Raw genomic sequence first — 27,872 nt, 5'->3', positions numbered from 1 at the left:
GCGCCCGTTCCTCCCCGAGCCGCCGTGCGGCCTCACTTGCCCGGCGGGTGCGCGTCGACGTCACTACGCGCTGACGTCAAGCAGGCCCGCCCCTGGCGCCTAGCGCGGTGGCCGCAGTCCTCGCCGCAGCGCGCTGCGAACCGGCGGCACCGGAGCCTTCGCCGCGGGGCCCGCCGGGCCCTGTCGAGCCGAGCCGGGCTAAGCCGAACCGAACCGAATCGGAGCGCTCCCGCCTGCCCGCCGTGCTCCGCCCCGCCTGGTACCGCGGGCGGCCGCGGCCCGCCCCGCCGCCTCCTCCTCCTCCTCAGGATGTCGGTGCCGGAGCCCGCCGGCGGCGAGGAGGTGAAGCAGGCCAAGGAGGTGGAGGACGCCGAGAAGTACTCTTTCATGGCCACCGTAACCAAGGCCCCCAAGAAGGTACCGGTACCGGCGGGGGCCGGTCGGTTCGGGGGGAGCAGCCCCCGGTTCGGGGACGGGGAGGGGGGGCTGGGCCGGCTCTGGGAAGAGCAGCCCCACGGCTGGGGGATGGGGGATGCTGGGAAAGCGGGAACTGGTCCAGTTTGGGGGGTGACTGGGAAGGGAGGGGCTGTCCCCATTTGGCGGAGGAGAGGGAAAGCGGTACTGGGCTCGGAGGGGACTGGTACCGGCGAGGGAGGGGCTGGCCCGGTCTGGGGGCGGCTGCTACCGAGCATCGGGGGTGGAGGTGCCCGACAGGGGATGCTGGGCCAGTTTGGGGTGGATTGGGGAGGGATTGGGTACTGGGGAGAGAGGGGTCTGTACTGGGATACAGCTGGGGATGAGGGGGTGCTGATGGGGGCCTGGTACCAGCAGGGCAGAGATGTGGCCCAGTCAGGGGGTGCTGGGGTCAGGCCTGGTCCAGCTCTGGGAGGGAGGAAGCTGAGGAGCAGAGCGGGGGGCTTGGCTGTGGCATAGGGGTGCCTGGAGGACAGGGTGACCCCGGGCAACGGGACAGGCAGGTAAGGTTGGGGGAGCAGGTCTGGGGACCCCGTGGGTCAGGACCGTGGTGGATGCTGTGTGTGTGGAGGTGACGGTGCTCTGCAGTGGGGACGGAGGAGGGGGACCTGTTAAATAGGACGAGCTGGCAGCAGTGACCTGGAGATCCTGCTGTAGATCACTGAAGGGTGGCAGAAGTAAATTTGGAGTCTTTTTTTTGGGGCAGGGGCTCTGTTGGAGATGTGGGTGGAAGCACGGCTGGGCTTGGGGAAGAGGCTGCCAGAACAGCCCCTGGCGCTGAGCTCTCCCAAGTCACCTCTTTACCATTTCATCCTTGAAGGCCTTCTCGCAGGAGCTCCTGAGATCCTCTGGTGCCTCTGCCCGCGGTGCGGGCCCTGCTTGTGTAACCCTCATGGGCTGTATGGATGGCACCATGGGTGGGCGAGTACTGGCCATGCTGCCGTGGCAGGGTGCAGGACCTCCACTAACTTGGGTAGCTGGCTTTTAGATGGGTGAGTGCATGGAGACCTGTGCTCCTGGCTTGGTGCAGACCTGCCAGGCTCGGTAACATGTTGCTGAAGTCGTGGTCCTGCCAGCAAGGCAGATTTGTGCTCTGAGCGCTGCATGGATCCGCGCAGCTGCAGCCGGAGGTCCCTGCTGTGCTGAACATCGTGTTCCCCCTGGGGCTGCAGCCGCCTGCCTCCGCACTGGAAGCAAAGGCAAAGCAGTCGCAGTGAATGCGAACGTCCTCCTTCTCTGGGGGAACATCTCTCTTGCCTGCTCTGGCCAGTGGTAGGATTAGGAGAGCATCTGACCCTTGTGGAGGGGCTGCCGACAAGCAGCTGTGTTTGAGGCTTCTGTCTTTGCCCAAGCTCATGGCTGCTGCCAGGGAGCAGGGGTCTGGAGGCTCTCCCTGCACCCTGGCCCTGTTTATCTGGGCTGTGGACATAGCCTGGAGGAAGGAGCAGAGGAATGTGGAGCTGGGATCTGCGTCTTCCAGTGGTGGCTCAGCACAGCTCAAACTCGGGAATTGTTTTTACCTTTTTGTTACTGTTGCCTTTCTCAAAGCTGGGGAGCTAACAGTGTGAGGCTGCAGCTGGCTGATCTGAGAGAGGAGAGCAAACTACTCATCCCGAAGTATCCTATGAGGTCAAAATAGGTGTTGTAAAAAGAAATGCGACGTATGTGTAGGGGTGAATTGATCCAGTACCCTCAGAGGCAAAGTTTGCTTGTGTCTCAGGGGATATGGGATGTTGTATCACCTTGAATTTGCTGATGTACACACAGGCTTGTTGCACAGCATGAGGAGCCACAGTCAGACTTGGTGGCTGCTGCAGCCTTTCCTAGCTGGGTGATGATACTAAAGGTGCCCAGAGCGACACACAGCATTTGAGGCCGATAACATCAGCAGCCAGTGAGATCTTGGGGAGCGTGCGATGTGATGCGGCTGAGGTCAAGGAACAAAATGCTTCGGGCCGCTGTTTTCCTTGCCTGGCTAGTTACTGCGAATAGTGCTCGGTAATAGCAGAGGCGTTGGCAGAAGGATAAAAGGACGAGGAAGGGAGAATTGCCCTCCTGAGATAAGATGTTGAGTGCCCCCAGCTCAGATGCCTTCGAAGCAGGATTGCAATTAAACCATTAAAACACCTTTCTGTTTCAATGCAAGTTGAAGTGACTTTTGTGCTCACTGCCCTCAGAGCTCTCAGTGTGGTCAGAGGTCAGTGAAGAAGATGGTTGAGAGAGATGATTTACCAGCATTGAGGTTGGAGAAATCATGGCGAGCTGCTGAAGTGGCTCCCTCCCTGGGTTTTTAGGCTCCTTGAACTTTGCCGATGCAGTTTGCATAAGGTGTTTGGAGATGGGGAGGGTGGGAAAGTAGCCAAGCTTAGTGCAGGCTCTGTCTCCTCCGTGTGACCTGCCACTGAATAGCTTTTCAAAGAAGAGTCTTAACTTGCACTGCCACTCAGGGAGAGCACCAGTGTGCAGCGGAAGAGCTGACGTGAGCCTGCCAGTGTCCCATGCCCAGCTCGGACCTGGGGGAGCATCTTGGATGTAGCTGGAGGCACGTCAGCCCCACCAGTGCTGAGGAGAAGTCGGCACCCTCCTTGCCGTTGGCAGGCTGCATTGGGGGCACCCAGAGCAAGCCTGAGCTGCCCAGCCAGCCCCGGGGATCGCTGACGTCTTTGTTTCCTCTCGTCACTGACTTGTTTAAGGTGAAAAAGTGAAACAGCAGGAGGTAAGAGATTAAACGTGATCAACTCCGGGTTTAAGTAGGAGCCAACACAGTCAAGGTGAACAGAGCTGTAGCCTTTCTGCAGAAATGTGGTGGTTTCCCCCAGAAGCTTGGGTTGCCTGGCTCTGCCAAAGCTCCTTTTTCACTGCAGCTTATGGGAAGTTGGACTGTCAGCAAAATAACACCAGGTTTGATCAGAGCTAGGCGGTTCTTTGGCGGGGAGTGGTTTAAAGGCAGAGGTGAATGATGCTGAGCTTTCTGCTTTCTCCAGTGTGTGCCTCGATGTTGCTGGGAAGGGTTGGAAGCACTGAGGCTTATGGCTAGCCCAGGTTAAGTGAATATGAGTGTGGGGATGATGGGAAAGCTCAAGGGTGCAGGTCGTGCTTTTCCAGATCCTTGTGTGCTATCACTGCTGCATCTGGGCATCTGCCCTTCTGCCTCCCTGGAGATCGTGGGTGCCCTTGACAGTCTTACTTTCTGAATCCCATGTCAGCTGGTTGGTTGGTGGAGCCTTAAGTTCCCAGCTGAGCCGTGGGTGCCCTCGAGTGGGAAGGACGTGATGCTGTGCTTGTGGCAAAGCAGGGGGGCTTGGCAAGTGCTGTCCCTGTCTGTCACTTCACCCGATCCCCATTGCATCCTTGTCTCGGGGATTGCTGTCTGGTGGGCTCCTTCACACCTGGTTGCCAGCAGACAGGCAGACCGACGCTCTGCAGACAGATCTGCTTACTCATGCAGCATGCCTGGAGTGTGAAATGGGCTAAAGCCTTGAATTTGCTTTCAGGGAGGTGAGCCACATGGCACCTTCATGTCCCAGGAAGCCGGCGAGCCCATGGCTGGTGGGTTTGGGTTGGTGCTGTGCCCCTGCGGATGCTGGCACCGGAGGAATCCTGCTGAGGCTGTGCGACGGGGAATGCTAATGCACAGCGCTGCAGCTTTGCAGTGGTAGTGAGCCGGAGCTGCGTGCTGGCTGGCATGGGGGTGGCAGGAGGTGGGAGCTGGGGAGAGGGGGACAGAGCCCATGGGGAGCTGCCATCCCCTGGGGGGGGCTGGGTGCCTCCTCCAGAGCATTATATCTGCTGCTGCTTTTTGCAGTTGCCTGCAGAGCTGCTCTCCTGCTGCCTGAGCAGTGTCTGACCTTGCTGCAGCCTGCTGCTTGTCGGCCCCGCACACAGCCCCTTCCCAGAGCTGGGTTTTCTGCCCCATTTTTCTCAGTCCTGAGTCATCTCAGGTCTCTGCAGCTTTGCCAGGCTGGGTGCTAATAAACCATCTTCCCCTTCGGTCTGTCAGGGGGACGTGAATGTCCTTGTTTGTACTGACAGCTCCTGGAGTTGCTCATTTTTCTCTTTCTTTAATTTCATCCCTTAGACTGGCTGCTCATAAATCCTCCTCTGCCTTTGTATGCCTGTCCAGGGCAGTGGCCACCCTCCTTTCCTGGTTGTTTAGTCAGATGCTGTACACTTGACTGTCTTGCTTCCTTGCCCAAATCCTCTGTTCTTTGCTTTCTCGCTCTCCTCTCACTGCAGTTTTTCTCATAATGCATTTTCTCATAATAAGACGCCTGGGCTGGCTTGAACAGCTCTTATTCTGTGTGGACCACCTGGGATGGGTCTGGCCTTCTTTGGGGTGCAGGAAAACCCTAATAAGTGAACACATTGCTGTGGTTAGATGGTCACAGGCTGAGCTGGTCATACCCTGACCCATGGTGAGAGCAAACCATGAGGGTGTTTTGAACGGGGATGATTTACTGGGGGCTGGGAGCAGACAGGTCATGGGTGGTGCTATATTAAATGACAGAATTGTAATTATTTCTGTTATAAGTTGCTCTTGGGTCCTTCTCATCACTTTGGCTTTTTGGAGGGTCTCATTGCTGTCCAGAGGGGAGGCTTCTCCTTGTGACCCAGAACTACTGTAAGGCCAGAAGATGCTTACTTAAGTTATTGAGCTGGAGAGCAAGAATAAAGGAGATTTTTCAGGGTGTGATGGACACAAGCCATCTTCAGAACGATGTGCTGGGGTGTGTGGCTTTTGCTTCTCCTTTCTCCTCCTGCAGTCCTGTGAGGTAGGCTGGTTTCCACTCTCTTATCTGGCCTTTGGAGGTGGGAGAGGAGTTGGATATTCATTCTCTGCAGTCTTCAGAAGCATCTCTTGTCATCTTCTGATGGTGTGGGCGTGGGGGCCACCCATCTGAGCAGTGCTGGTTCTCCTGCAAGCCCTGCTGTGCTTGGTGGGAGCCTCCTTCCCACGTGAGCAGCCAGGTCTGGAGCATGGGAAGTCTGCTGGCAGCAGAAATGCCGTGTTTTCTTTAGGCCTTTCCCAAAATGTGAGAGTATCTTCTGCTAGGGACCAGCCTACCACAATACTTTCTTTGGGACCTGAACAGTTTTCACCATGCTTTCCAGCCCATGCAAATGTTGGAGCCTGTTCCTGTGCTCCATGCTAGAGATTGAGGCTGGGATTTTTTGCTCTGGAAACCAGCTCTTCAAGGCCAGGTTGGAGTTGATCCTTTTTGGATAACCAACTGGCTTGATGCAGGGCATTGCAGGTGAGGATCCTATCCACGTTGTTTCTCCGAGGAGCTGGCGAGTGCCTTGTCCCAGGTGTTTCGGCAGGGGAAGGTGTGGGACTTGCCTGCTCAGAGCAGCACTCAGCTGAAGAGATTTGCTCGTGCCTGGCTGTGTCTTTTATCACCAGGAGTTTCCTGCAGGTGATGTTCGCGTTTGCAGAGGGCTTGTTGCATTTCCTGCTGAGCCCTTTGATCAGGTCTGCTTATCTGGGGACTCTGACTCACCTTCACTCAGCAGATGGTGGTGACGTTTGAGGTGACTGTCCCAGGGTCTGCCGCTGGCCCCGTGGAGCCACGGGTGCAAAGGACCTTGTGCTAATGCTTCTGCAGAGTGTGACACTGCTCTTTCTCAACGAGACCATTGGTTGGATCAATGCGAGGCTGGGGGCTGCTGTATGAGGGTTGGGAAGTCCCACCAAGGAGAGCATCTTGTTACCATCTCAGCAGGGTGTACTGGAGCCCTTTATCAAACCCTGGGGACTTGGCCACCCACAGCAGCACCTGAACTTGGTCTGCACTGTACCCCTCTAACCTTGGGGTAAGCATCATCTCGGCATGCTTCCCCAGTGTGGTTAACCCTCAGCGAGGCACGACGTGGGGAGTGGGTGCTCTGGGGCATCTCGGTTGATGGTCCAAAGAGAAAGCTGCCACTTTGGGTGTTTTTTGAGCAGCTGGTCTTGCCCTGTGGGCTCCTTGCCTCTGAGAAAGCAGGATGCGGAAGCTGGGGCTATTCATGCCTTTAGGAGCCTGCCCCAGTTGCCCTGTCGCATTGGGCTGCTTGAACTGTGAATTTTAATTACACTTCAGGATCAGTACGGTGGCCTTGGTAACAAGCTTATTGCTGCTGCAGAATTTGTTTACTTCAGGTTTGTGACAGCCAAAGAACTTAGGTGGCCGAGGACATGATGTTCCAGCTTGTCAAACAGGCTGCATTGTAATTCGGGTGAGGCTCCCGCGGTCCTCGGAGGTGGGTACAGCTTCCCCTTGGCTGCCTCCTGCAGACCCAGAGTTCACTGGCAGGACTCGTTCACGCCTGGCAGAGGAGGAGATGCCTTAATTCAGGAGCCGTGATTTGGGTGGGGGTTGTGGGAGCCTGGTTTATCTACAAGGTGTGGGTGTAGGGAATAGCTCCTTCCAGCCTTCTGTGGGGAGAGAGAAGGTAGGCAGCCTGGAAAGGAGGTTCCTTGGGGCTTTGCCTTGCCGAAATTCACGTTTTTGTTTCCTCCTTCCAGATCGCCTGGGGTGAGGTTCAACCTGTGTCTGCTGTTTTCTGTCTCTCCTCCTTTCGCCTCCCTGCAGGGAGCCCCGAATATCGCACATTCTTGCACTGTGGGGAGAGGCTTGCATCCAACCTGGGCATGTTTTGGAGTGAGAACATCTGGCCGATCCCTGTTGACCTTGGAGCCATCAGCCTCTTGCAGGCGGCGCTGCCTGCGTCTGCCTGTGTTAACCAACCCCTTCTTCAAATATTCTCTGACCTCGCCATTCCCACAAGGATGTCACTTCTTATCCCTCCTGCCCCATTTGAAAGAAAGGGGCTTAAATGAATCAACCCTTTTTGAAGGCAAGGGTCCGCTTTGCTCCGACATGAGGAGTCGGTGTCTGGGAGGGTGATGTTTGTCCATCCTGATAATGATTCCTCCAACTCCTGAGCAGTGAACAGCCTAAGCTGAAGCCTGGGGTTTCTCTCCTGCCTTGCCTCTAACCAGACACATCAAAATCAAAGTCTCATCCAGGGCTGAAAATAGAGTATGTTGGTAAATGAAATAGGCAGTGCTAGGTGATGCAGTTGTGGAAATACTGCTGCGAGGGGCTTGTGGGGGATCAGCCAGGGCTGGAAATGTGGGGAGGATGTATTTCCCATTTTCCGATTACACAGCTGTATTTCCTGACTCTGAGATGTATTGCACACAGGCTGCTCCTGTTTTGATGCTGATCCTGGGGGGTATTTTCCCCTAGAGCTGTGGCATAGGGATGGAGGGTCTTCTAAGTGTAGCTGAGAGTAGCTGGAGCCTTGCCTGGGTGGTGTTTGCTGTATTGGTCTCTTGAAAGACCAGAAGAAATATTGAAATGCTGTGATTCTGCAAGCCAGTTCTGGAGGAGAGAAGGAGGCGGGTGGGGCACCTGGGGTGCCAGGTAGACTGATTCCTCCCCCAAAACACAGGGGCTGCTCTAGTATTATGAAGGAGAGATTTGGGGATTTCAGTTTGGTGTTTTTGTGGCTCACCCTCGCTTCAGACCCATGTGGTGGAGCTGAACGAGCTCTCTGACAGTACTTCCAAGTGTTCCCTTGGTCTTGTACAGCTGTGGTTGTAGAGGAGTTTTCTAATTAATTTAAAAATTGATACTAACTAAAGATGAGTCCCTATCAGCTATGACACACAAACACATTTCCATGGGCTTCCATCTCTGAAGCGGCCAGCTGGCCCGTTAGAGGCTGTTAGTCCTCAGTTTGCCCCACAAGCCACTGCAAATGACTTAACCCATGGTCCTGTCCATGCAATGCTCCCAGCAAGGTAACTCCAATTAATACCAATTATCCTATTGCCCAAACACTTGGTGTGCCACAGGCGCACAGCTGGGTGGGCACCACAGATGAATCCCTAGGCAAGAAGTCTGGGATGTCTTTAAACCCATCATGGCCACCTCTACACCCATTAAAGACTTCTCCCAGTCTGTGCTTTCCTTATTTCTGAGCCTTATCTCTCCTCTGCATACCTGAATATCTCCAGGCTGTCTGACAGGGGGGATGTGTGTGAGCTAATTAGTTGACCCAGCAAGCTGAGCCGATTGCATTTTGCACAGTGGGAAGCCATGTTTGCCCGTCTGGGTAGCTGTGCTGGGTTTGTAGGGTTAACCTGTCAAATGCGGTGGGAATTCACTGCCCTTAAGGATCCCAGGTATCGGACCTGCTGTTCCTGCTGTAAAGGAGATATCCCTCTGTGTGAAAGCCGGGAGCAAGCCTTTGCCTCGATTCCTGCAGTCCAAGGACTGATGCCTTATCTGCTGGTGGGGAGCTTTCCCTCTACTCTTGCTGGAGGCAGTGCACCTTTGACCTCAAGGTGTTTATAAGACAGTAGTTATTCCCTGTTAACTATTTAACAGCTGGGCACTCAATCACATTTATTTAATCCTGCCTTCTATTTATTTTTCCTTTAACTAGCATTCACAGTGATTCCCATGATGACTGAAATCTTGTGGTGGTTTCTGGCCTATTGGAATTTTCAAATGGGCCCATTTCTTTCCTGGTGTTTCTTCTCCTCTGCCGAGCTTTGGGATTCATGTGAAAGTTCTTAATTCTCCTCTTGTACTTACAGAAACATGTTGGTGGTTCCCCCCCCGCCCCGCCAAGTGCTTTATCCAACCAGCCCTTCTCTGCCAGTGAAGGATGGAGGCTGGTATCAGGGCTTGCCCAGTTTACTTTGCCAGGACCTCAGCGCCTTTTATTTCCTTGTTGGGAACGGTGTAAAGGTTTCCAGGCAGAGATCTGGCTGTGGTTCCTGCTCAGGGAGTCGGTGGGGAGAGTGCCAGGCAGGTATCTGCTTCTCCGGGGAGAAAATCCTGCCCTGTGAACCCTCTGGGGAGCTAGAGGTACAGATCCAGGCAGCACTGAATTCAGCACTGATTGTGCTTCAATCCACAAAGCAGAGCAGCACCCTCGGGCAGCTTTTCCAGCTGTGTTGTCTGAACAAAGCACTTTGAGGTTTCTTCTAAAGGTTTGGGTTGGGGGAACCATCAGGAGAAAGTCCTCCTGTTGCAAGGCCACAGGAGCAGAAGCAGGTCCTGTTTTTCCATATAACTTCTCTAGCTGGGACTGTGCCACCTCTAGCTTTCCCCAGGGCCCTTGGTACTCTGCCAGTGAGCGTGGAGGATCAGAGGATGCCTGCTGAGCGCCCGGCTGCCGACCCTCTCCTCCAGCATCCCTGCAGCATGGTGGGGCTGAAGCCATGGGCATTGCTAATGCAACCCCTGTCCTGCCTACGCCCGGCCTCATGCTCTGGCGGTATCTTCTGTTGCTGAGCTGATTTGAATTGGAAGTCTGGTTGTCGCGTGAGCTTGGCCACAGCCTCGTGTGAATTCATGCAACCTCTTGTCATATACGTGTGTGCTGGCTTGCTTGGCCAGAGCTTGGAGGTGGTAAAATCGGGTGGTTTATGAGTCACGTAGCCAAATCCACCTCAAAAACCTCCCCTTGCTAGTGATTTGGGTGTGAGGATGGTGAGTGGTCAGGGTGGGAGCCTTACTGATCCCAATGCCCCCATCTCTCTGCTCTGAGTACCTGATTTTTCCTTCCCTCAATCCTTTGGGGATGCTGTGGTCCAGACATACCCCTCCAGGGCTGGGTAACCTCACAGGAGAGGCACTTTAAAAACATCCACATCTGCCTTGCTGATTTCCAACCCAAAAATACACGTGTCCTGTCAGGTTGTGGAGCAGGAGCTGTGTCCCCCTGTGTGCCGGAGGGCTGGGGGCTGCAGCGGGTTCCCTGCCCCATGTCTAGATGCTGTCCTGTGGGAACAGGGGCTTGGCTCTCCCAGCCTGGAAGCAGGGCAGAAGGGGTCTGAGGACAGCGACAGCCAAGTCCTCTAAACAAACCAAGCGCCCTGGCACAGCCACGCTCGTCGCTTCCCCCGGCCACAGCGGGACTGCTGCCAGCCCTGGGGCCAGTGCAGGGGAGAGACCCTGGGAACCTGTGGCAAGCGGGCTTGGGGTGGCTTCAGCCCCTTGTCCCAAGGGGGCAGACGTGGCAGGAGGCTGTGGGTGGCTTCGAGGAGGGCTCTTTTCTGCTGGTTGGGAAGCATGGGGTCCCCTCCGGGACCTGGGTGGCTGCAGGAGCAGAGCCCAGAAGAGTGCTGTCCCCTCTCCAGGAAGGTGGCACAAGTAAACCTGCTGCTCGTCTCTTCTTTTTAACCTAGAACAGAAGAAAAGCCTCATGCTGGTTATTTTATTTATTTGGTTTTTTTCTTCCACTGATGCGTGGCTGAAGAGACCTCAGCCCCTGGGTGCCTCTTCCCTCCCTCACTGCTGCGTTGACTAAACGTGACGACTCGCTTCTGCAAATAAGTGGATTAAAACAACTTGTCCTTTAGAAACACCCGAACTCATCAGTGTGGCAGGACCCAGCTCGTCGTGAGAAACCAGTTGCAGCTACACGGGAAGACACGGTCCTTCTGCAGATAACGAATCCTCGGTGTTTGAAGCCTGGGTGCGTGAAGGTGCCCTTCTCCAGGTCTGCAAAACTCTGCCCTGGTACAAGCTGCTGATCATGTCTTGTGTGCAAGTGGGGCTGGTGAGGAGGATGAGTGCTGATTTGAGCTGTAAAGCATTTCTAGTCTGGCTGAATTTCCAGGAATGACAAAGAAATGATGAACTTAAAAGACAGGGCATGTAAGGGCTGCCTTAGCAGCGTGGGCAACCGACAGTGCCCTCCCAGCTTCTGCCAGAGAGTTTTTGTTTGGGAGAGGAGATTAAATAAGGGGAACCGGCTGCCCTGAATAGTCCTGATCTCTGCTGCTGGCTTTCTGCAAAGCAAAGGTCCCAGGATCCTGGATCCTTCCAGGCTTTCTCTTGGGAGGGCAGAAGTGGGTTACAGAGACTTTTTCCTTTCCAGGCGGTTGTGTTGCTGTGAGAACGTGCTCTGCTCTGATTTTGCTGTTTCTCCCTGGGTGACTGCACTGTGTTGTCACGTCCACGGACATGGTGGAGGAAACTTAGGTTGGAGGGTTTTAGGTGGTTCAGTCTTCTTGTACCCCCACCGGTTACTCCAGGACAAAAGTGGCTGTAAAGGGCACTCTTTTTACACCACTGTGGTGTGCCATCGCTCACGTCCCTAATGAAAAATAATAATAAAAAGAGGGTTGCTAAGGCAAACCTGGTGGTGGTAAGATGGGAGCCTGGAGCCGCTCCCCGGCACATGTCCTTTCCCTCATGGAGCCTGTGCCACAGTGAACCGGGTCAGCGTGTGGCCCCGGGGATGGCTGTGAGTTGGTGGATGCTTTCCAAAACCACTACCTCCTCCTCCTTCCACAACCTACTCTGCTGCTGTCCCCTGAGGCTGCACAGGATGCAATCAGGGATGTGTAGCATGGAGAAGGAGCTTGAGCATCCTCTCTGGAGCTGTTCTGGGGATAGAAGGAGTTTTAAAATTAAAAGTGGAGTTGTCTTGTGTGAGAGGGACATGCCTGGCTCATCTGTGCCTGAGGTAAATCCATCTGCATTTACAAAGTCCTCTGAAGCTCAGAGGTGGGGTGGGAACTTCTGCTCAGTAAGCTCAAAAAGCTGCTCTCTAGCCTGACTGCTGGGGGAGAGCACAGGATAAACCATCAAGAATGGCACACCCAGCAGTCACGAGCTGCTGGTTCATTTAGATGGTAGCAGTCCAGATCCGGAATCTGTTTGCCTTTCCTATGTTGTAATAATTAAATAAACGAGGCTGGCTGCACTGGGTGCATGTGTGCTGCTGGGTTTGGGACTGCCCAGTCAATGTGCCCACGTATGGGCAAGTACCTTATAATGTAGGGAGAGGCTCACTGAAGCTGATTGTTTAGCTTCACAGTGGTTTTGGGAAGCACCGGGTAGTGCAACCAAACAAGGTGGCTGGTGTTTGCCTTGAGAGGGCCCAGGGGTCCCTGGCACCTCATTTGACCCTTTTTGAGATGTGGTGCTGTATCAGCAAGGACAATGTTCCCGCACCTCCTGCCCAGCCAGACCCAGCACCTGGAGGGGCGGTTTGAGCTGAAAATGAGCAGCCGTTGTTAGGAATAGTCGGATCTGCGTGGGAATGGGTACGGTCACGCCAGGTTTCACAAGGGGAGAAAATGTACTTCTGGCTTGGCAGGTGTGACCGGGAACAGGCAGTGTTCAGCGTTGCTTTGCAAAAACTTGGCAGGAGATGTCAGATCCTGGTGTTTTCCTACAGGACCTCTCCCAAAAACCCCCTGCGGTACCAAGCAAGGAGCTGCTCATTTGGCACAGGGCTCCATCAGGACCCCGACCCCATCCCCTCCTGTAAGCAGGTAGTGATGCTGGAAAACACCCTGGCTCTGTTTCTGTGCAGAGAAATTGGTGCTGTGTTGTTTTGCCTCCTTGGTCATGAATTGCTGGGACGAAAAAATATTTTCCTTGCTCTTAAACACTTGTGCTCCACCCGGTCGGAAAAGCTGCTTCCAGCAGGATGAAATTTGGGATGTGATTTGTCATCGTGCTCTCCGCAGCCGGATGGTCCCGATCCCGGTCCCCTTTCGCCGCAGCCAGCCCGGCTTCGGTCAGACACAGCCGACTCAATCTGCAGCCCCCAGCCGGGGATGCCGTTCATTCAAATTCCCATGACAAGCCGAGGGATTACAAGATTTTCTCCGTCGCCTTAATGCAGCTGGAGAGCCTGGCACATGGAAGGTAATGCGGCCGATGGTCACGCACATCGCCAGTCAGCTTGGTTGCTTTGCCTGACCACGGCACCTGCTGTCCTCCCTCATCTTCCTCTCGGCTGGTTGCCGGACGCTGCATTAATTTGCCAAGCTTGGAGGGGGTTTGATGTGCGAACAGTTCATTCTGTTTGGAAGCTGTTTGCAATGTTTGATGATAATTTTAGACAGGGCAGATTTTGCTAAGCTGTGGAGTTCAGATGAGCTCTGGTAAAGCCACGACGGGGATTACTGTGGTTAATTCAGCACTTGGTTTCTTTAGCAGTGCCTTTTTTTCCCCTTGGATTCAAACCCTGCATTTCTAGAACTGCTGTTTCTCCTAAAAAGTGGGACTGTGCCTTAGAGCTGGCTCAACACCCGTGGCTAAAGCTGGCTCAACACCCACGGCTAGGTCCTCTCAAAGGGGATGATGGTGTCCGGTAGATCTCTGTTGTCTTGGTGGTGTGGGGATGGTGTGGAGCTGGGGAGTGCAGCAACCCTCCATCCCCACCCTCTCCTTCCCATCGCATCCCAAATGAGCTTTGCTCCATGAGACCGTCCAGGCAGCATGTTTCACTGCAGGGAAGTGCCTGGGACTCCCATATCCTGGATGCTGTAAGCCAGGACAGACACCCACCCATGCCCTCGGCTGGAGCAGCAAAGCCTGGGTTATCTCTTTTTTTCCCTCCTGGGTTCACCTCTTCCCTGGAAACCTTTCCCTGAGATAAAGGAAAATTCCTCAGCTAACACTTTAAGGTGTTTTAATGCCAGCAGCTGTTTTATGGGGCATGTTTACACCCTTTGGTTTGATGAGTTGCCAGAGGAAGGGGTGGAAATATTGCTGTTCTGAAATTGCTAATCTTCCCCCCACCCTCCCCCTGGAAATGCCCATGCGCAATACACCAGCACAGAGGTGGCACAAGCCTTTCTCAGGCTGTCTGGGGAAGATTGATCCCAGTACCAGACCTTGAACAAATTCCAGCAATATCACTCCTTGGTTGGGAAACTGCCATGCCTGCCAGCTCTGGCCCTGCGCCCCGAGGACACTGCTGCTACCTGCCTGGCGTTGCTTGCTAGAAGTGCTTCTGTACCTCTTATCTCTCAGTACCAGTTCTCCCAGCAGTGCTGTAGGTTATGATGCCTTGCAGTTCCTCCCTCTGCACCAAATGACCTAAACCGGTTGCAAAACCAAACCTGCAAACTCCATTTTAGCGTTCCCATTCCTTCCACTAATGCAAATTCATGCAGTTTGCATCAGAATCACAGGATGTCTGCTGGGAAGTCTGGTCTGGGAAGCAGATACCAGGCTGTAACATATCCAGTACAGAGGAGCTGGCTAAAAACCTTTTAGCAGCAGCACCCACAAAAATGCCTAGGATGCCTGCCTGGATGTGATGGACTTGATCTGGTACTAGTCTGTTCCTGGAGGGGATGCTGGAGTCACCTCCATCGCCCCACATGTCCTCTCTTGGACTGAGCAGTGGGTTTCATGTCCCTGTTTCCCTGCCTGAGCAGAATACCAGTGCTGCTTTTGGCCCATCAGCTGGTTTTCTCCAGGAACTGTGGCTCAATTTTGCAGCCCAAACAGCCATACTAGTGCTGCAGACAGCCCAGACCCAGACTATGCAGATCCCTCCTTTCTGGGATGGATCGTCTCAACTAAATAGTTTCATTCTTCTCCCCTTGAAGGCTGTTTCCTGCATCAAAGCTTTCAGGGAGCTTGTGGGATGGTTGGGGCATGGAAAATCCCTCCTTGAGGCCACTGTGGCCTGTCTCTTTCCATCATCTTGATTTCTTCAGGACTCTTTTCGAGGTCTCCTGGGTCTGTGGGGATGCTTTGTTAATCCCACTCCCTGTGATGACGTCTCATCCCTGTTAAGTGGCAAAATTAAATCCTGCAGTGACGCGATCAGAGGGAAGAGGCCACGCTGGGGCTCTTTGTCAGGGTCTCTCGTGTGGCAGCGTGCTGGGGAGGGGGGCATCAGGCTGGATTTGCTGGCACTTTTCCTAATTCCCTTTCATCTCAGTCATCTTTCTCTTGCAGAAGCAGCAGTAAGGCTTTTTGCTGGTTGGTCACATGGGATGAGTGCAGCAGCTGAGCAGTTTGGGGCTATTTTTTCCCTCCTCTCGGCCCAGCGCAGTTGAATTTGATGAGCTGGTGGTAGGTGCTGGAGCCTTAAGTTGCCTCTGGCTGAGAGAGGAAGGAGGGGTGGCTGTTTTAGGGCTTCTCTTACAATGGAAACATCTGTAATGCAGAGGAGACTGAAAGCCAATGCAATGTCAACTACTTTTTGTTGAAATGTTCTCTCTTGCTGAATTTCCCCCCCCCCGCTTTTAGTGTCGATTTTGGAAGGATGTGCCATGTTTTTAACCTGCAGGATGCTCTGCTCCTGGGGAAGAGCCTGGAAGCACCAGGGATCTGAGTTTCTGCTGGGACTACCCCAGCTTTCTTGCTGCTACACTTTCAGGCAGAAATCAGTTGGGACCAACTGGGGTTGGAGCAGGGGCTCTGCCTGCGCAGGGCTTGTCTGGAGGGCTGCACGTTATTTGTGTTGTACAAGCAGTCTGAGTTTCTTGGAGGAGCCTCAGGGAGCCAGAGACGGGCTAAAGGGGATGTTTCAAGCCTCGCTGAGTGCTTTTTTTTTTTTCATCTTCAAGTGTTAGGTGTAAAATCTGCTTTAACCTTCTGGTGACAGAGATGATCAGGCAGAGGAGGGGGTTCAATTTTTGGCACATGTAGCCACAGATCTGTTCCTTGATGCATTTGGTGATGCTCATTTCTGCGACTACAGCAGTCGAGGTAGACTGAAGGGAACCATGGGCCCATATAGCCTGGAAAGGTGATGTGCCGTTAGGAACACCTGCTGATTTAGCACTTCTCTTCCTTTGCACTTCTCAGCAAATCCAATTTGCAGATGACATGCAGGAGTTCACCAAGTTCCCAACAAAGACAGGCCGTCGGTCCCTGTCCCGATCCATCTCACAGTCTTCCACCGACAGCTACAGCTCCGGTAAGTGCCAGGCTCCTTGTCGATGTGTGATCCTCTCCCAAATCCGGCACTGGTGCCACTGAACGTGCTGCTTATACCGCATGTCGGGATGCTCCACGCTGCTGTGTTGTACTCTGGTGAGGAGGGGATAATTGTGGGGGTTCCTGAAGCTCAGGCATTCATTACCAGTTGATAATCTAGTTAGTTATGGGTTGTTTTAGGGAGCAAGAGTGCAAAATTTGTTCTGGACATTGGCTTTCCTTATGAGAGTTGTAGTTTGAGCCACGAGTGTGTGTATGTGAAAGCTGGGAAGTGAAACAGAGCAGAAACCTAAAGGGTAGGAGGTCCTGGGGTAACGCACATTCTTCTCCTGACTTTAGCTGCCTCCTACACGGACAGCTCTGATGACGAGGTGTCCCCCCGTGAGAAACAACAAACCAACTCCAAAGGCAGCAGCAATTTCTGTGTGAAGAACATCAAGCAGGCAGAGTTTGGGCGCCGGGAGATTGAGATTGCTGAACAAGGTAAAAGTGGACCGTGGGGTTCATGGGGCTTGTGGCCAGGTGTTGTGCTCTCTGGAGACCAGGAGACGAGCCCAGGCAATTTCTGCAACTCTTGTTACAGCCTTGAATATCCTGTTTTACCCCCCTAAATCAGCAGATTATGTGGGGAAGAGCTGGATGTGATGGCAAACATTAATGAAGCGTGGCATCCATTTTCTAAGAGCAGCAGCGTTCTTGCAGGGTTTAATGTTCCGGTGGCTTTGGATGAGAAACCTCAACGGGCAAGGATCTTGCAACGCCTTGGGAGACATGAAAACTGACAGTCCCAACCCCTTCCCCTGGGGCTTGTGGGAAGCTGAGTTACCATTTCCAGTGGGGTGATTGGGTAACTTTGCTTTTGGGCTCCTTTTAGACACGTGCTGCCAAACCCATTGAAGGGGAAGATAATCCAGGCACATTTAGAGCAGCTCTTCTGAGATGTGGCAGCACTGTTTTCATCTTCTTTAGGTCCTTCTCCTTGATGCTATTCAGCAGCAGGGCTGGTCACTGTCCTTAGTTGGGACACATGAGATGCTTTCCTTGGGCAGTGCCTGTCCGAGACCTGTCTTGTTATGTGTTTGGAAGGACACTGGGTCCTGAGTGGCTTTGTCAAGTGACAAATGACATTGGTGTTTTGATCCCATTTTGGACAGACCTGCCAGGCTAGGGATGAGGAGTTTTCTCCCTGGCTGTGTAACAACTATAGCAAAAACTGTGGGGCTGGATGTAGCCTGTGAGACCCCAGAAAGGAGAGCAAGTCTGGCAGAGAGAGGCCTCTCTGGGCTAAGCCATCATTAAAAACCCTCTTTTCCTTTTGCAGACATGTCTGCTCTGATTTCACTCAGGAAACGAGCTCAAGGGGAGAAGCCTTTGGCTGGAGCTAAAATCGTGGGCTGTACCCACATTACAGCACAGACTGCGGTGAGTGGCTGCTTATTTGGGGTGTGTGGGGTGGGAGAGACCAGCTTTTCCCCAGGGAAGAAAGTCCCTTAAGCTTCCCAGCCTTGGGGAATTGGAGGAGGCACCTTCACTTTTCTGGAAACATTTTGGAAAGGTTCTACTGCCTGTGTTTCCCCAGGGCAATGTTTGCTGGGGCCAATCTCTGATCAGTTCCTCGCTGCCCATTGCACAAGGATGTGCCTGGGGCCCTGCACCGTGCTGGCGTGCTTGTGCCCATCACCATTCCCCAGGCCTGCTGCTCAACCCGCTGTCTTGCAGGTGCTGATTGAGACGCTGTGCGCGCTGGGAGCGCAGTGCCGCTGGTCTGCCTGTAACATCTATTCCACCCAGAATGAAGTGGCAGCTGCCTTGGCAGAAGCTGGTGAGTAAAGCTGAGGCTAGGGACGCAGAGCCCTTCCAGCCCCTCCTGGCTCTGCAGCCTTGTCCCAGACAGCTGGTTTGAGGGACGGTTTGGACCAAATAGCTTTTAGGGAGGGATAAACAGGTTTGATCCTGTTGTGGGCTGCGGTTTGATCTCTGCATGGCCCCTTGCCCCTCCTGTTCGTGGCTTTCCTGAGTTGGCCAAGCAGCAGAGCTCTGCCAAATTCAGCAGATGCCAAGGATGCTCCTCTTCTTCTAGGTGTTGCGGTGTTTGCCTGGAAGGGGGAGTCGGAGGATGACTTCTGGTGGTGCATTGACCGCTGTGTTAACGTAGATGGCTGGCAGGCCAACATGGTAATGAGCCTTCTTCCAGCCCTTCCTCTTCTTCCGTGGAGTGGTCACTGGGTGCTCCGCACCCTTACCTTCCTGGGGCTGTTTCTGGGAGCCTTCTGGGGCTGCCTGGGCACCTACTGGCTTTGCAAAGGCCTCTGAGCCCCTGTTAAAGTGGAGGTCCTGGAGAATGGCAGCTGGAGCTGGGCTGGGGGCAACCGTGGGGGTTGCAGGAGCTGCAGAGATGATGTGCTGAGTTGGTACAGCCCAATGGCATGGGAGCATCTCCTGCCAGAGCTGCGAACAAGCTGAGAAACCACGGGACCTCTTTCCCATGAGGGTCAGCCCTATGGGAGCTTCCCCAACCGCTCCTCTAGACACACATCCTATCCACGCTCTCCCAAAGAGAGTGGGGGGGTGTCTCTGCAGGGGATCTTTCCCTTGCTGAAAACAGATGATGCCTCTCACTGCCTTGCTGCATGGTCTGTGATCACTAATGATGCGATAGCATGTGTCAGTGGGCCATGACAGCTCCTGCAGCCTTTCCTCTTGACTGTTTGCTTTCAGGGCATGAATGTTGTGGCATCCTTCTGATCTCAGCCTGTTTCGTTAGTGCTGCCTGTGGTCACAATTCCAGGCTGCAGAGCAATAGCAGGGGCAGAAAACCCTGTTAGGATCAATTAGCTCCATGCAGGGGGTAAGAAATCCTGTGTTTTGGAGGAGACCCCGAGTTGCTGGCTACTAGGGCAACCCAGGAGTCCTCTCCCCCAGGCCTCTGCCCAAACAGCCCCCCCATCGGTGCCTGAAGATGCTCTCCATCTCTTTTTCCCTATCCTGTTGCCAGCGAGTGCTTTTCCCAGTGGAAGGCCTGACTGCACCGTGCTCTTCCTTGCCTGTTCTCTAGATCTTGGATGATGGTGGGGACCTCACCCATTGGGTTTACAAGAAATACCCCAACGTATTCAAGAAGATCCGAGGGATTGTGGAGGAGAGTGTGACCGGTGTGCACAGGTACGCAGTTAGGGAAGGGTGATCTGGAGATCTTTTACTGGGTAGCTGCTCTCTGCTCTGACCTGCCTCTGCCCTCTTCCAGGCTGTACCAGCTCTCCAAGGCCGGGAAGCTGTGTGTCCCAGCCATGAATGTGAATGACTCTGTCACGAAACAGAAATTTGATAACCTATATTGCTGCCGGGAATCCATCCTAGATGGGTGAGTCCAACCCTTCTCCCCATTCGCACTGTCAATATCACACCAGCGGATTTGGCTCCGGCTCCTCTTAAGCAGAGATTGGGCTCTTTGCTGCTTTGCCCTTGCTGTGTGCTTGCAGGACCTGGTTTTGGGGGCTCTTGCAGCAGAGCGCTGCCCTGTGCTGTCAGTGGTGTGCGCTTGACTAATCCCAACACAGGTCTTTCTCTGTCCCCCAGCCTGAAGAGGACCACGGATGTGATGTTTGGAGGGAAGCAAGTGGTGGTTTGTGGTTATGGGGAGGTGAGTTTCATGAGCGGCAGTCGGTGGAGCTGTGAGTCAGCCTCTCCCCAAGCCATCCTTCCCCTGAGCTCAGCATCCTGCTTCTTTCCTGTGCAAAGACCACTTGCCCTTGATATAGGAGTGGATCAAACCTGGTGAGCGATTACCAGGGAAATCTTGCTAGAACCTGCTAGGAGGCTGGAGACCAAGCATCAGATTTCCCAGTTTGCCTGCAGATTACCTGGGCTGCAAATATGACAGTTGCTGGGAACGCTGGCCTGAATTATAACTACCCATGGGTGCTCCCATCTGCTGTCCCTGGACTGAATTCAGCATCCAGCCCAGCTGTCACTGAGCCTGTGACAGAGGAGGTGGAGGGCAGGCTGCATCTCACTGGTGGATAATGTGGGAATCGTATCAGGAACTTGTAAATGATTCTGCCCTGGAAGAGCACGGAGCCGGGAGCTGACACCTTCCCTCCATCTGTGCACTGTCTGCGTGGGTGTTTATCTTCCCGCGCTGCGAAGGGCCTGGCAGTAGCTGCAAATGCTCTTCCCGGCAGGAACATGCTTACTAATTTATTTAGACACCAGTGGAGCCCAGCTCTGCTTGACCAAGAGGCTGTGCTGGCTCTCGCCCAGGCACTCCAGGGTGACGTCTGATTCTCCAGCCATGAGCTGTGCTGGGAGTTGTAGCTTCCAGGGCCCGTCCTGGGTTTTCCTGGACTTCTTCAAAACAAGGGAGTCCTTCCACCCTCACTGATTTCCCCTTTGGATGTGGGTTGAAGTCCCAGTTTGCCCTGCCTGGCTGTTTTCAGTAGACCTGAGGTCAGAGCTGGGTGATAAGTGAGGGTGTCTCTGGAGATGTTTCTTGCCCGGCAGCGTGTTGCTGGTTAGAAGATGGGGCTGAGCATGGGTACGTGCAGATAAGCCAAGTGTTAGTGTGGCTAAGTGGCATAGAGAAACAGTTTAATTTTGTAGTGAGGAGAGGAGTAGAGTTAGAGATGCTGTTACAGGAGCTCTGCTCTCCCTCATGCTGATGCGAGGAGCGTGGGATAGAGGATCTGTCCCCTGAGCAGTGCAGGACAGCTCTGAATGCCAAAGCAGCCCTTTGGCTTAAAGGCAAGTGGGGGAAGTGCATGCTCGTCCAGACTGGCTTTAATCTCTTGGAGGATTGCTCAGAAGCGCTCCTGTGATGCTGGGGCTGCGCAGGCTGTAAGCGTGTTGGTTTTGGAAAGCTCCTGTCAGCTGGTGGCCATGCTGGAGGGCTTGGTGGCCTTGGAGGGGGAGCTGGGCTTGCAGCAGAATTGCCACTTGCCAGGTGCATCTTGAGTTGCTCCTGGCATCAGGCAGATAGCTGGGATGAGCATCTCCCAGTCTGGAACATGCTCAGGCTGTTTTAGGGAAGGGATTGTAGCACTCAGCATGTCCCGTGTTCAGCTCCGCGCTGATGCTTTGCCTTGGCAGGTTGGCAAGGGATGCTGTGCCGCTCTGAAAGCCCTGGGAGCGATTGTCTACGTCACGGAGATTGACCCCATCTGCGCTCTCCAAGCTTGGTAAGATGTTACATGCTGTTTGTGAGCATCTCTTCATCTGCTTTCTGGCCCCCTTTAAACCCTGACAGAGGCTGAAACAGAGCCAGGAGGATCTGTGGCTCGTCTTGGAGAATATACATCTTGTTGGGGTGTGATGGGGAAGGGCTGGGCAGCTTTCAGGGCTGGTTTAGTGGTGGGGTACCAGGCAGTAGGCACCTGCCCCAACTGGCTTGGGAAGGCTGCTCAAGGGTTCATGCAGGGCTGGCTGAATGCTCCACACGTCCCCCAGCTCCTCCAACATTTGTGAAGGATAGCCCTGCTGCTGTGTGAGCAGTTCAGAGCTGCTGCAGCAATACAGTGCTGAGATCCCTCCTGGCCTGGGGCAGAGAGAGAACAGGCTTCTCCTCCTCATCGTGGTCCCTCTCCCCCTTTTTTGCCAGCATGGATGGATTTCGGGTGGTGAAGCTGAGCGAAGTAATCCGTCAGGTGGATGTCGTCATCACCTGCACAGGTAGGGATGGAGAAGGTCGTGGGTGAGCATTGGAGCAGGCTGAGAAGGAGCAGTCATTCCCAAGCGGGTATCTCAGGGGCTCTTGGGGAGCTGGGGATGGAGGACACTTCCCTGCCATGTGCTGCTAATTTTGCAAGAGCAATAGCTGTGCTTTGGCCAGAGCTTTCCCTCCTACCCCCCCCAGTCTGCTATTTCACTACAGTCCTCCCTCAGCCCCTGGGAGAAGAGACATCACAGCGATGTGTCCCACAGGTAGTTTGGGGTCTCTTGAAGCCTGGTTAATTCATGGGACCACAGATCAGCACTCATACCGTGTGTTTCTCTGTTGTCACAGCCAGGAGGGCTCTTGTCCTGGTGGAAGTTCATCTGGTGTTGCCCCAAGCTGAGCTTCTTTGACTCAAGTGCAGGGAAGGAGAAATCAGAGAGTTTATATTTCCACTGCCTTGGGTTCATCTGTCCCCTCTCTGCCTGCAGGAAACAAGAATGTCGTGACCAGAGAACACCTGGATCGGATGAAGAACAGCTGCATCGTCTGCAACATGGGCCACTCCAACACCGAGATCGATGTGGTGAGTCTGCCTGCAACCTTGACGGCTGTGTCTGCCCTGCTGTCCTCCCCTGGATGACTCCAGCCTCTTCCTCCTGCTCTTGCAGACCAGCCTCCGGACCCCAGAGCTGACCTGGGAGCGAGTCCGCTCCCAAGTGGACCACGTCATCTGGCCGGATGGGAAGCGGGTGGTGCTGCTGGCTGAGGTGTGCCAAGAGCTGTGCCATGATGTTGCTTTGGGCCTCTGTCAGGAAATCACTGCATGCCAGAGTTTGTAGCAGAGATTTAACCAGGAGGAAAGGTGCTAGGAGGAGGTTCAGAGCTCAAGAAAGGGTTTCTTGATTTTTTTTTTTCTTCTTTTTTTTTCCTTGAGGCAGAGGAGGTATCATGTACCACATGCAGCCACAGAGGTGCCATCTGGCTCCGTTCTTTCAAGCCAGGAGCCATCCCTATCAGCCAAACGCTGTCTGCTTCTGGCTTTGGCAGTTTCCCATGCAGCAAACTAGCTGGGTGTCTCTTCTTCCCACTAGAGCTCTCCTGGCAGTAGGAGGGACTGGCTCTTTCTAGGGACCACAGAATCTCCCTGCCTTAAAGCCAAGGGTTAGGATGGAAACCGAGGCAGAGTTTGAATGCTCTGGTCACATAGGTAGCCCTTGAATCACTGTGCTGTGGTTGGCCCCTGCCCCTGGGAGGGGGTGGAGGTGAATTGTATCTCAAGACTCAATTTGCTTTGGCTTTGGGGGCAAGTTCAGCTCTCTGCAAGCTGCTCCTGCTGTCTCCTAGGGCCGTCTTCTCAACCTGAGCTGCTCTACGGTTCCTACCTTTGTTCTCTCCATCACGGCCACCACTCAGGTCTGTACGCTGCAGGGCCGGGGCGCGAGGGGTGGAGGATGATCTGGGGCCTTAGATGAGCCTCGGGGTGGGGACGGTTTGGAAGAAGCTGTTGGATGGGTCCTTGGGATGGACTGGTGCCAGAGATACCGTAGCTGCCACCTCTTGTCTGGGATGCAGTTAATGATGGTGTGAATTTTCTACTTTGGTTACAGCTGGGAGAGAGCTTTTAAATGAGCCAGGCTTCATGGCAGAGCTCCTGCTGTGCTTTAAGCCACTGGAGAGCTCCCCTAGCACAGGTTTAAGCCTACCTCAAAGCAAGGCTTTGTTTTGTCTTTGGACTCTCATGTCTACAGCACAAAACGCTCCCCTGGGCTGAGTTTTGAGGATCTGGAGGTCAGTGGTTAAAATGCTCCCCAGCATCAGTGCTGGCTCAGCTGGGCAGACACGGCTTGTGTCTTGTACTGTTTGTCGTGACTGCCTTTCCAAAGAAAATGATGATTAAATTTGGCTCTGCTCTGAGATCTGCAGTCGGTGCTGGCTGTGTGAACAGCCAAGGCCGGCGCAGCCCTCAGGTCAGCGAGCAATGGAAGAAACTGGCTGGGCTGGAAACATGGAGGGGACTGGTGGCTTGGGACTGCGATGGTGGGGGAGGACAGCCATGCTAACAGTGGGGAATTTCCTTATCCTCACACCTGTCGGTCCAAATGGACAGGGACCAGGGCTGTGTTTTAGACCTGTCTCTCAGCTGCTTGAACTGGCACTTGGGGCAGATGCAGTTTTATTTCTGCTGAAGGGGTGCCCGTGGTCTTTCGAGCGATGCCGCCAGCTTAAAACGAGCAATCCCTTCATTTCTGCATGACGCAGCAGCCGTTTTAAGAGAATTAGAGTTGGTTTAAGAGAATTACAGTTGCTCCCCTCTGCTCTGTCACTTGCGTTCTGGTTTTCCCAGGGGCGTTAAGCCCAGATGCTGCAAACAAGCTGGGTGGCATCTCATCTCCGATCTCTCTGGTCCTTCCCCAGTGGTGGTGGAGACCCAGAGAGGGGAGGTACCCTTAGGTGGAAGCCTTTCCTTCAAGGCATTTTGGAAATGGTTGCCTCCTCCCTCAGGCTCCCAAACCCTAATCTCTGCTGCCAAGAGCTTTGTGCCATTGTGGGGGTTCAGCCCTGCCCAGCTCGGTGGCTGTCCCTGACTGTCCCTGGGCTGTCCCCTGTGATCTCTGCAGGCTCTGGCTCTGATTGAGCTTTACAACGCTCCTGAGGGCCGTTACAAACAGGACGTGTACCTGCTGCCGAAGAAGATGGGTGAGTGAAGGGAACCCAGACTGACTTACCCCCCAGGCTGCTGTGGGCCAGCAGTTTTGGTTGTAAGGAGAAACTCAAACCTGGGCTGGAAAAAACTTCCAGAGAGAGAATGAGTTCAGGGAAGCCATCAGAGGCAGCAACCTTAAAATACGTGCAGGTTGTTTGATTTATTTTCCTTAATGTTGTGTGGCAGGTGTCCCTTATCCTGCAGCCTTCCTGTACCGAGGTTTTTCATGCAACCCTTATGCCTTTTGGTGCACATCCAGCCCTGCTCAGCACCAGGGCTTGGGCTCAGCTCTGCTGTAGGCTTACGTGATGGTGAATCCATGGTGCTAGATGGCAAGGACTGCCTAGCCAGACCCAGGGTCGTGTCCTGGCCCTTTTTGTGCCATATGATGAGTCAATACACCGCATCTCCCCGGCAGTGTAGTGGGGGATGTGCACCCCCTGATCCCCTCTTTCCTCTCCCCCTTCCCAGACGAGTATGTCGCCAGCTTGCATCTGCCTTCATTTGATGCCCACCTGACAGAACTGACGGATGATCAGGCAAAATACCTGGGACTCAACAAAAACGGGCCTTTCAAACCCAATTACTACAGGTCAGTGCTGGCCAGGGCAGGGAGCTGCTGTCTCCCCACCCAGAGGGTGCTGCTGGGTGCATCTCCTTGCACTGGGACAGCATCAGCTCCCAGGAGCTGTGTCCCCAAGCACCCATGGCCTCACTGTCCCCTCCCTTCTCTTCCAGATACTGACGGACCATACCCATGAAGGACCAGACCACACAAGGCAACATTAGAGAGATTATTTTTAAAGATAATTTTTATTTTCGTTTACCTTTTTCTTTTTTTTTTTTTTTAAACCAACAAAGGAACCTGTTTTTACATTTATCAGTGTGATTTTTAAGGTCACTTTTTTTTTCCTCAGTTTCACCCTTTTACGTGATCACATCTCTGTCTGATCTTGGCAGACAACCTGGGATTCGCTTCTTGCTTTCATGTGGCTGAAGCCACTGGTGGCTCCCAGCCCTGGCTCCCAGAGAGGGTTTCCCTTTCCTGATGTGCCAAGGGCAGTTAATTCCTGCAGCGATGGTTTTTGGGGTTTTTTTTTGTTTGTTTGTTTTTTTTCTTTTCCTCACCTTTCCAGCCCGCATTAGTCTCGGCCGGGATCCCTGCAGATACGGAGATGCTGTTCTACCTTATCTGATGTTTCTTTCTTTGTGTGGATTATCTGCAACTTCTAAATTGCCTTAAAGAGCCCAGTTTTAGCTGCTAGATCAATGCTCCTAGCGCTGCTTGGGAGCAGAGTGGCGCCTGCTGGCCACCTCGCGAATAGGTGACTGTCCCCCAGCCTGGCCAAGGTCCCTGCACCGAGGTGGCCCAGGGTTGGTGGCCGGCCGGGTCTGGGGGAGTTCACTGTTTCAGGGTGCTAATCTGAATTTGGACGGGGGTCGCTTACCCAGCATTATCCTCATCTCTCCTAGGTTTTTTAGCCAAACTGCACCTTAATTGAGTTAAAAACATTTTTGTTTGTTTGTTTGTTTTTTCCTCTTTTCCTTTTTGATCCTTAAAGAGATGTTTTAAAGCGGGGGGAAGCGTTGGGAATGCGGCTGCCTGCTGAGTCCAGGCACTCGCTGCATCTGAGTGGCCCCATCTCCCACTGAGAAGCATGGGGTGGTTTTATGGGTGTCTGGTTGATTGGGGTTTTTTTTGTTTTGTTTTTCTTTTTTGGGGGGTGTTTCACTTTTTGTTTTGAGACGGATGCAGAGATGAGCCTTCCCCCTACCCCAGCCTGGGACCTCTGCACCACAGACCCCTGCGCAAAGCCCTTGGCTCCCCCATTGCTGCCCTGGCCCTTGAGCTGGGGCTTTCTCAGCTCTTCCCTGCCCTCTTGCAGTGCGTTTCAGCCGCTCTCATCGCCTCGTTTGTCCCCTTCCCCATCCTCGCTGGTGACCTGTTTCTCTTTTCAATCTCTTGCAGCTTGTCCCAAGACGGGGGAAGCTCCTTGCAACCCAGTGAGGTTTCTCTTGGCTTTTTTTATCCTCCCCAGATTGCCTCTTTCTTCCCCCAGCCAAGGCCAGAGCATGGAGGGAAGGAGGACCCCCACTGCCCGCATCTCCCGGTACATGGATAATGGAGATGCTGGGGTACCGGTGACCGGGCCTGCTCTTTCACCTCTAGCCACCCTGTCCTGCGGACTGGGCATGACTTTTTAGTGCTGCCTGGGTCCCTCCCCGGGGCTTTGCAGGTTTGGGGGTGCCGCTGCTTCCTGGGGGGGTGCAAAGCTCCTTTGTCAGGATGGGAGGAAGATGGGAGGGATGCTCGTGGCTTTGATCACCCTCCTCTTTTCCCCTCTGCCTCCTTGTCCTTTGACTATTCCTCTTTCTCACCCTGCCCATCTTCTCCTGGACTGTCACTGGGTCGCTCGCTCTCCCCACGGATTTTTGGGGATCACCTGCCTTGCAGGGTCCCCTCCACCTTCATGGGGATGGGACTCACGCCTGGCTCAGTGAGCTGGGATGGGTGTCTGCAGGGAGGGAGTGAGAGCATCCACCCCTTCCCTGTGAGGGGACCCGGGCAGAGACCCCTGTGCTTGGGGGTCATGGTGTGTGTCCCCCCGCCGCCTTTCCCATCCTCGTTTGGGTCAAACCTCGGCGTAAGGGCTCCATCTCTGTATAAGCCATGGGGGGGGGGGAGCCCGGGGATGGTGGTGGCAGCATCGGGCTGGGAGGGAGAGGTTTATTTTGTATATGAATGATTTTTAATGAATGCAATATTAATCCTTGCAGATGAGCAATAAATCATTAAAGTCTAATTAAACTATTAGGAAAAATGAAGCGCTTTCGCTTGTGGGCAGTTTATTTGGAAGAGTGAGCGACTGCAGTCCCTTGGGGACCCTGAGTTCTGTCTGAGCCTGGGGCCTGGGCTGGGATATGCCTTTGGTCACCTCGAGATGGGCTTTGGGCCCCACCAGGACGCCCTGAGCAGCTCCAGGGCCCTGGATTTTGGGGTCTGATGCCTTCCAAGCCCCTCCTCCATTTCACTTAGGGGTTAAACCTCGTCAGGTCCCTCTGTCAGCGTCTGGCTCTCCTCTGAGCCCTATCAAGCCCCCTCTCTTTGGGGTCCGAGCGCCCCCAAGCCCCTTGGTTTGAAGGTTCACTTGTTCCCGGCCCCTCAGTTTGGGGTCTGACTCCCAGCACCCCTTCCCCTTCCTGCCACTCCTAACATGGCGGCCGCAAGCGACCGGGCCCCGCCTCGCCGGGCTACGGGAGGCCGGAAGTGCCACTCCCAGCATGGCTGAGGCCAGCGGCGTGCCACACCTAAGATGGCCGCGCGGGGGCGGAG

The 27,872-nt window shown here is 54.0% G+C and overlaps 1 protein-coding gene across 5 annotated transcripts; it reads left to right on the top strand.

Moving 5' to 3' along the window:
* The first annotated feature begins 77 nt into the window (after positions 1-77).
* On the top strand, positions 78-27,364 carry AHCYL1 (adenosylhomocysteinase like 1). 5 transcript variants are annotated; one of them, XM_069771154.1, is made up of 17 exons: positions 78-417; positions 16,053-16,164; positions 16,524-16,667; positions 17,506-17,606; positions 17,904-18,006; positions 18,265-18,359; positions 19,240-19,346; positions 19,429-19,545; positions 19,761-19,824; positions 21,270-21,358; positions 21,778-21,848; positions 22,323-22,417; positions 22,503-22,601; positions 23,179-23,247; positions 24,453-24,531; positions 25,010-25,130; positions 25,277-27,364. In XM_069771154.1, the coding sequence occupies exons 1-17, from the start codon at positions 310-312 to the stop codon at positions 25,281-25,283; spliced, it is 1,581 nt and encodes a 526-aa protein (XP_069627255.1). In that variant the 5' UTR covers positions 78-309; the 3' UTR covers positions 25,284-27,364. The 5 variants fall into 5 exon arrangements, with proteins under 5 accessions (XP_069627255.1, XP_069627258.1, XP_069627259.1 ...); XM_069771157.1 differs by lacking the exon at positions 78-417 and adding an exon at positions 2,934-3,190; XM_069771158.1 differs by lacking the exon at positions 78-417 and adding an exon at positions 10,445-10,980.
* Positions 27,365-27,872: the final 508 nt, after the last annotated feature.

The sequence above is a fragment of the Haliaeetus albicilla genome, chromosome 26, assembly GCF_947461875.1.
Source record: "Haliaeetus albicilla chromosome 26, bHalAlb1.1, whole genome shotgun sequence".
NCBI classification, from domain to species: Eukaryota; Metazoa; Chordata; class Aves; order Accipitriformes; family Accipitridae; genus Haliaeetus; species Haliaeetus albicilla.
Note: the sequence above shows the minus strand (reverse complement) of the source record. Positions and strands in the feature narration are given on the sequence as shown.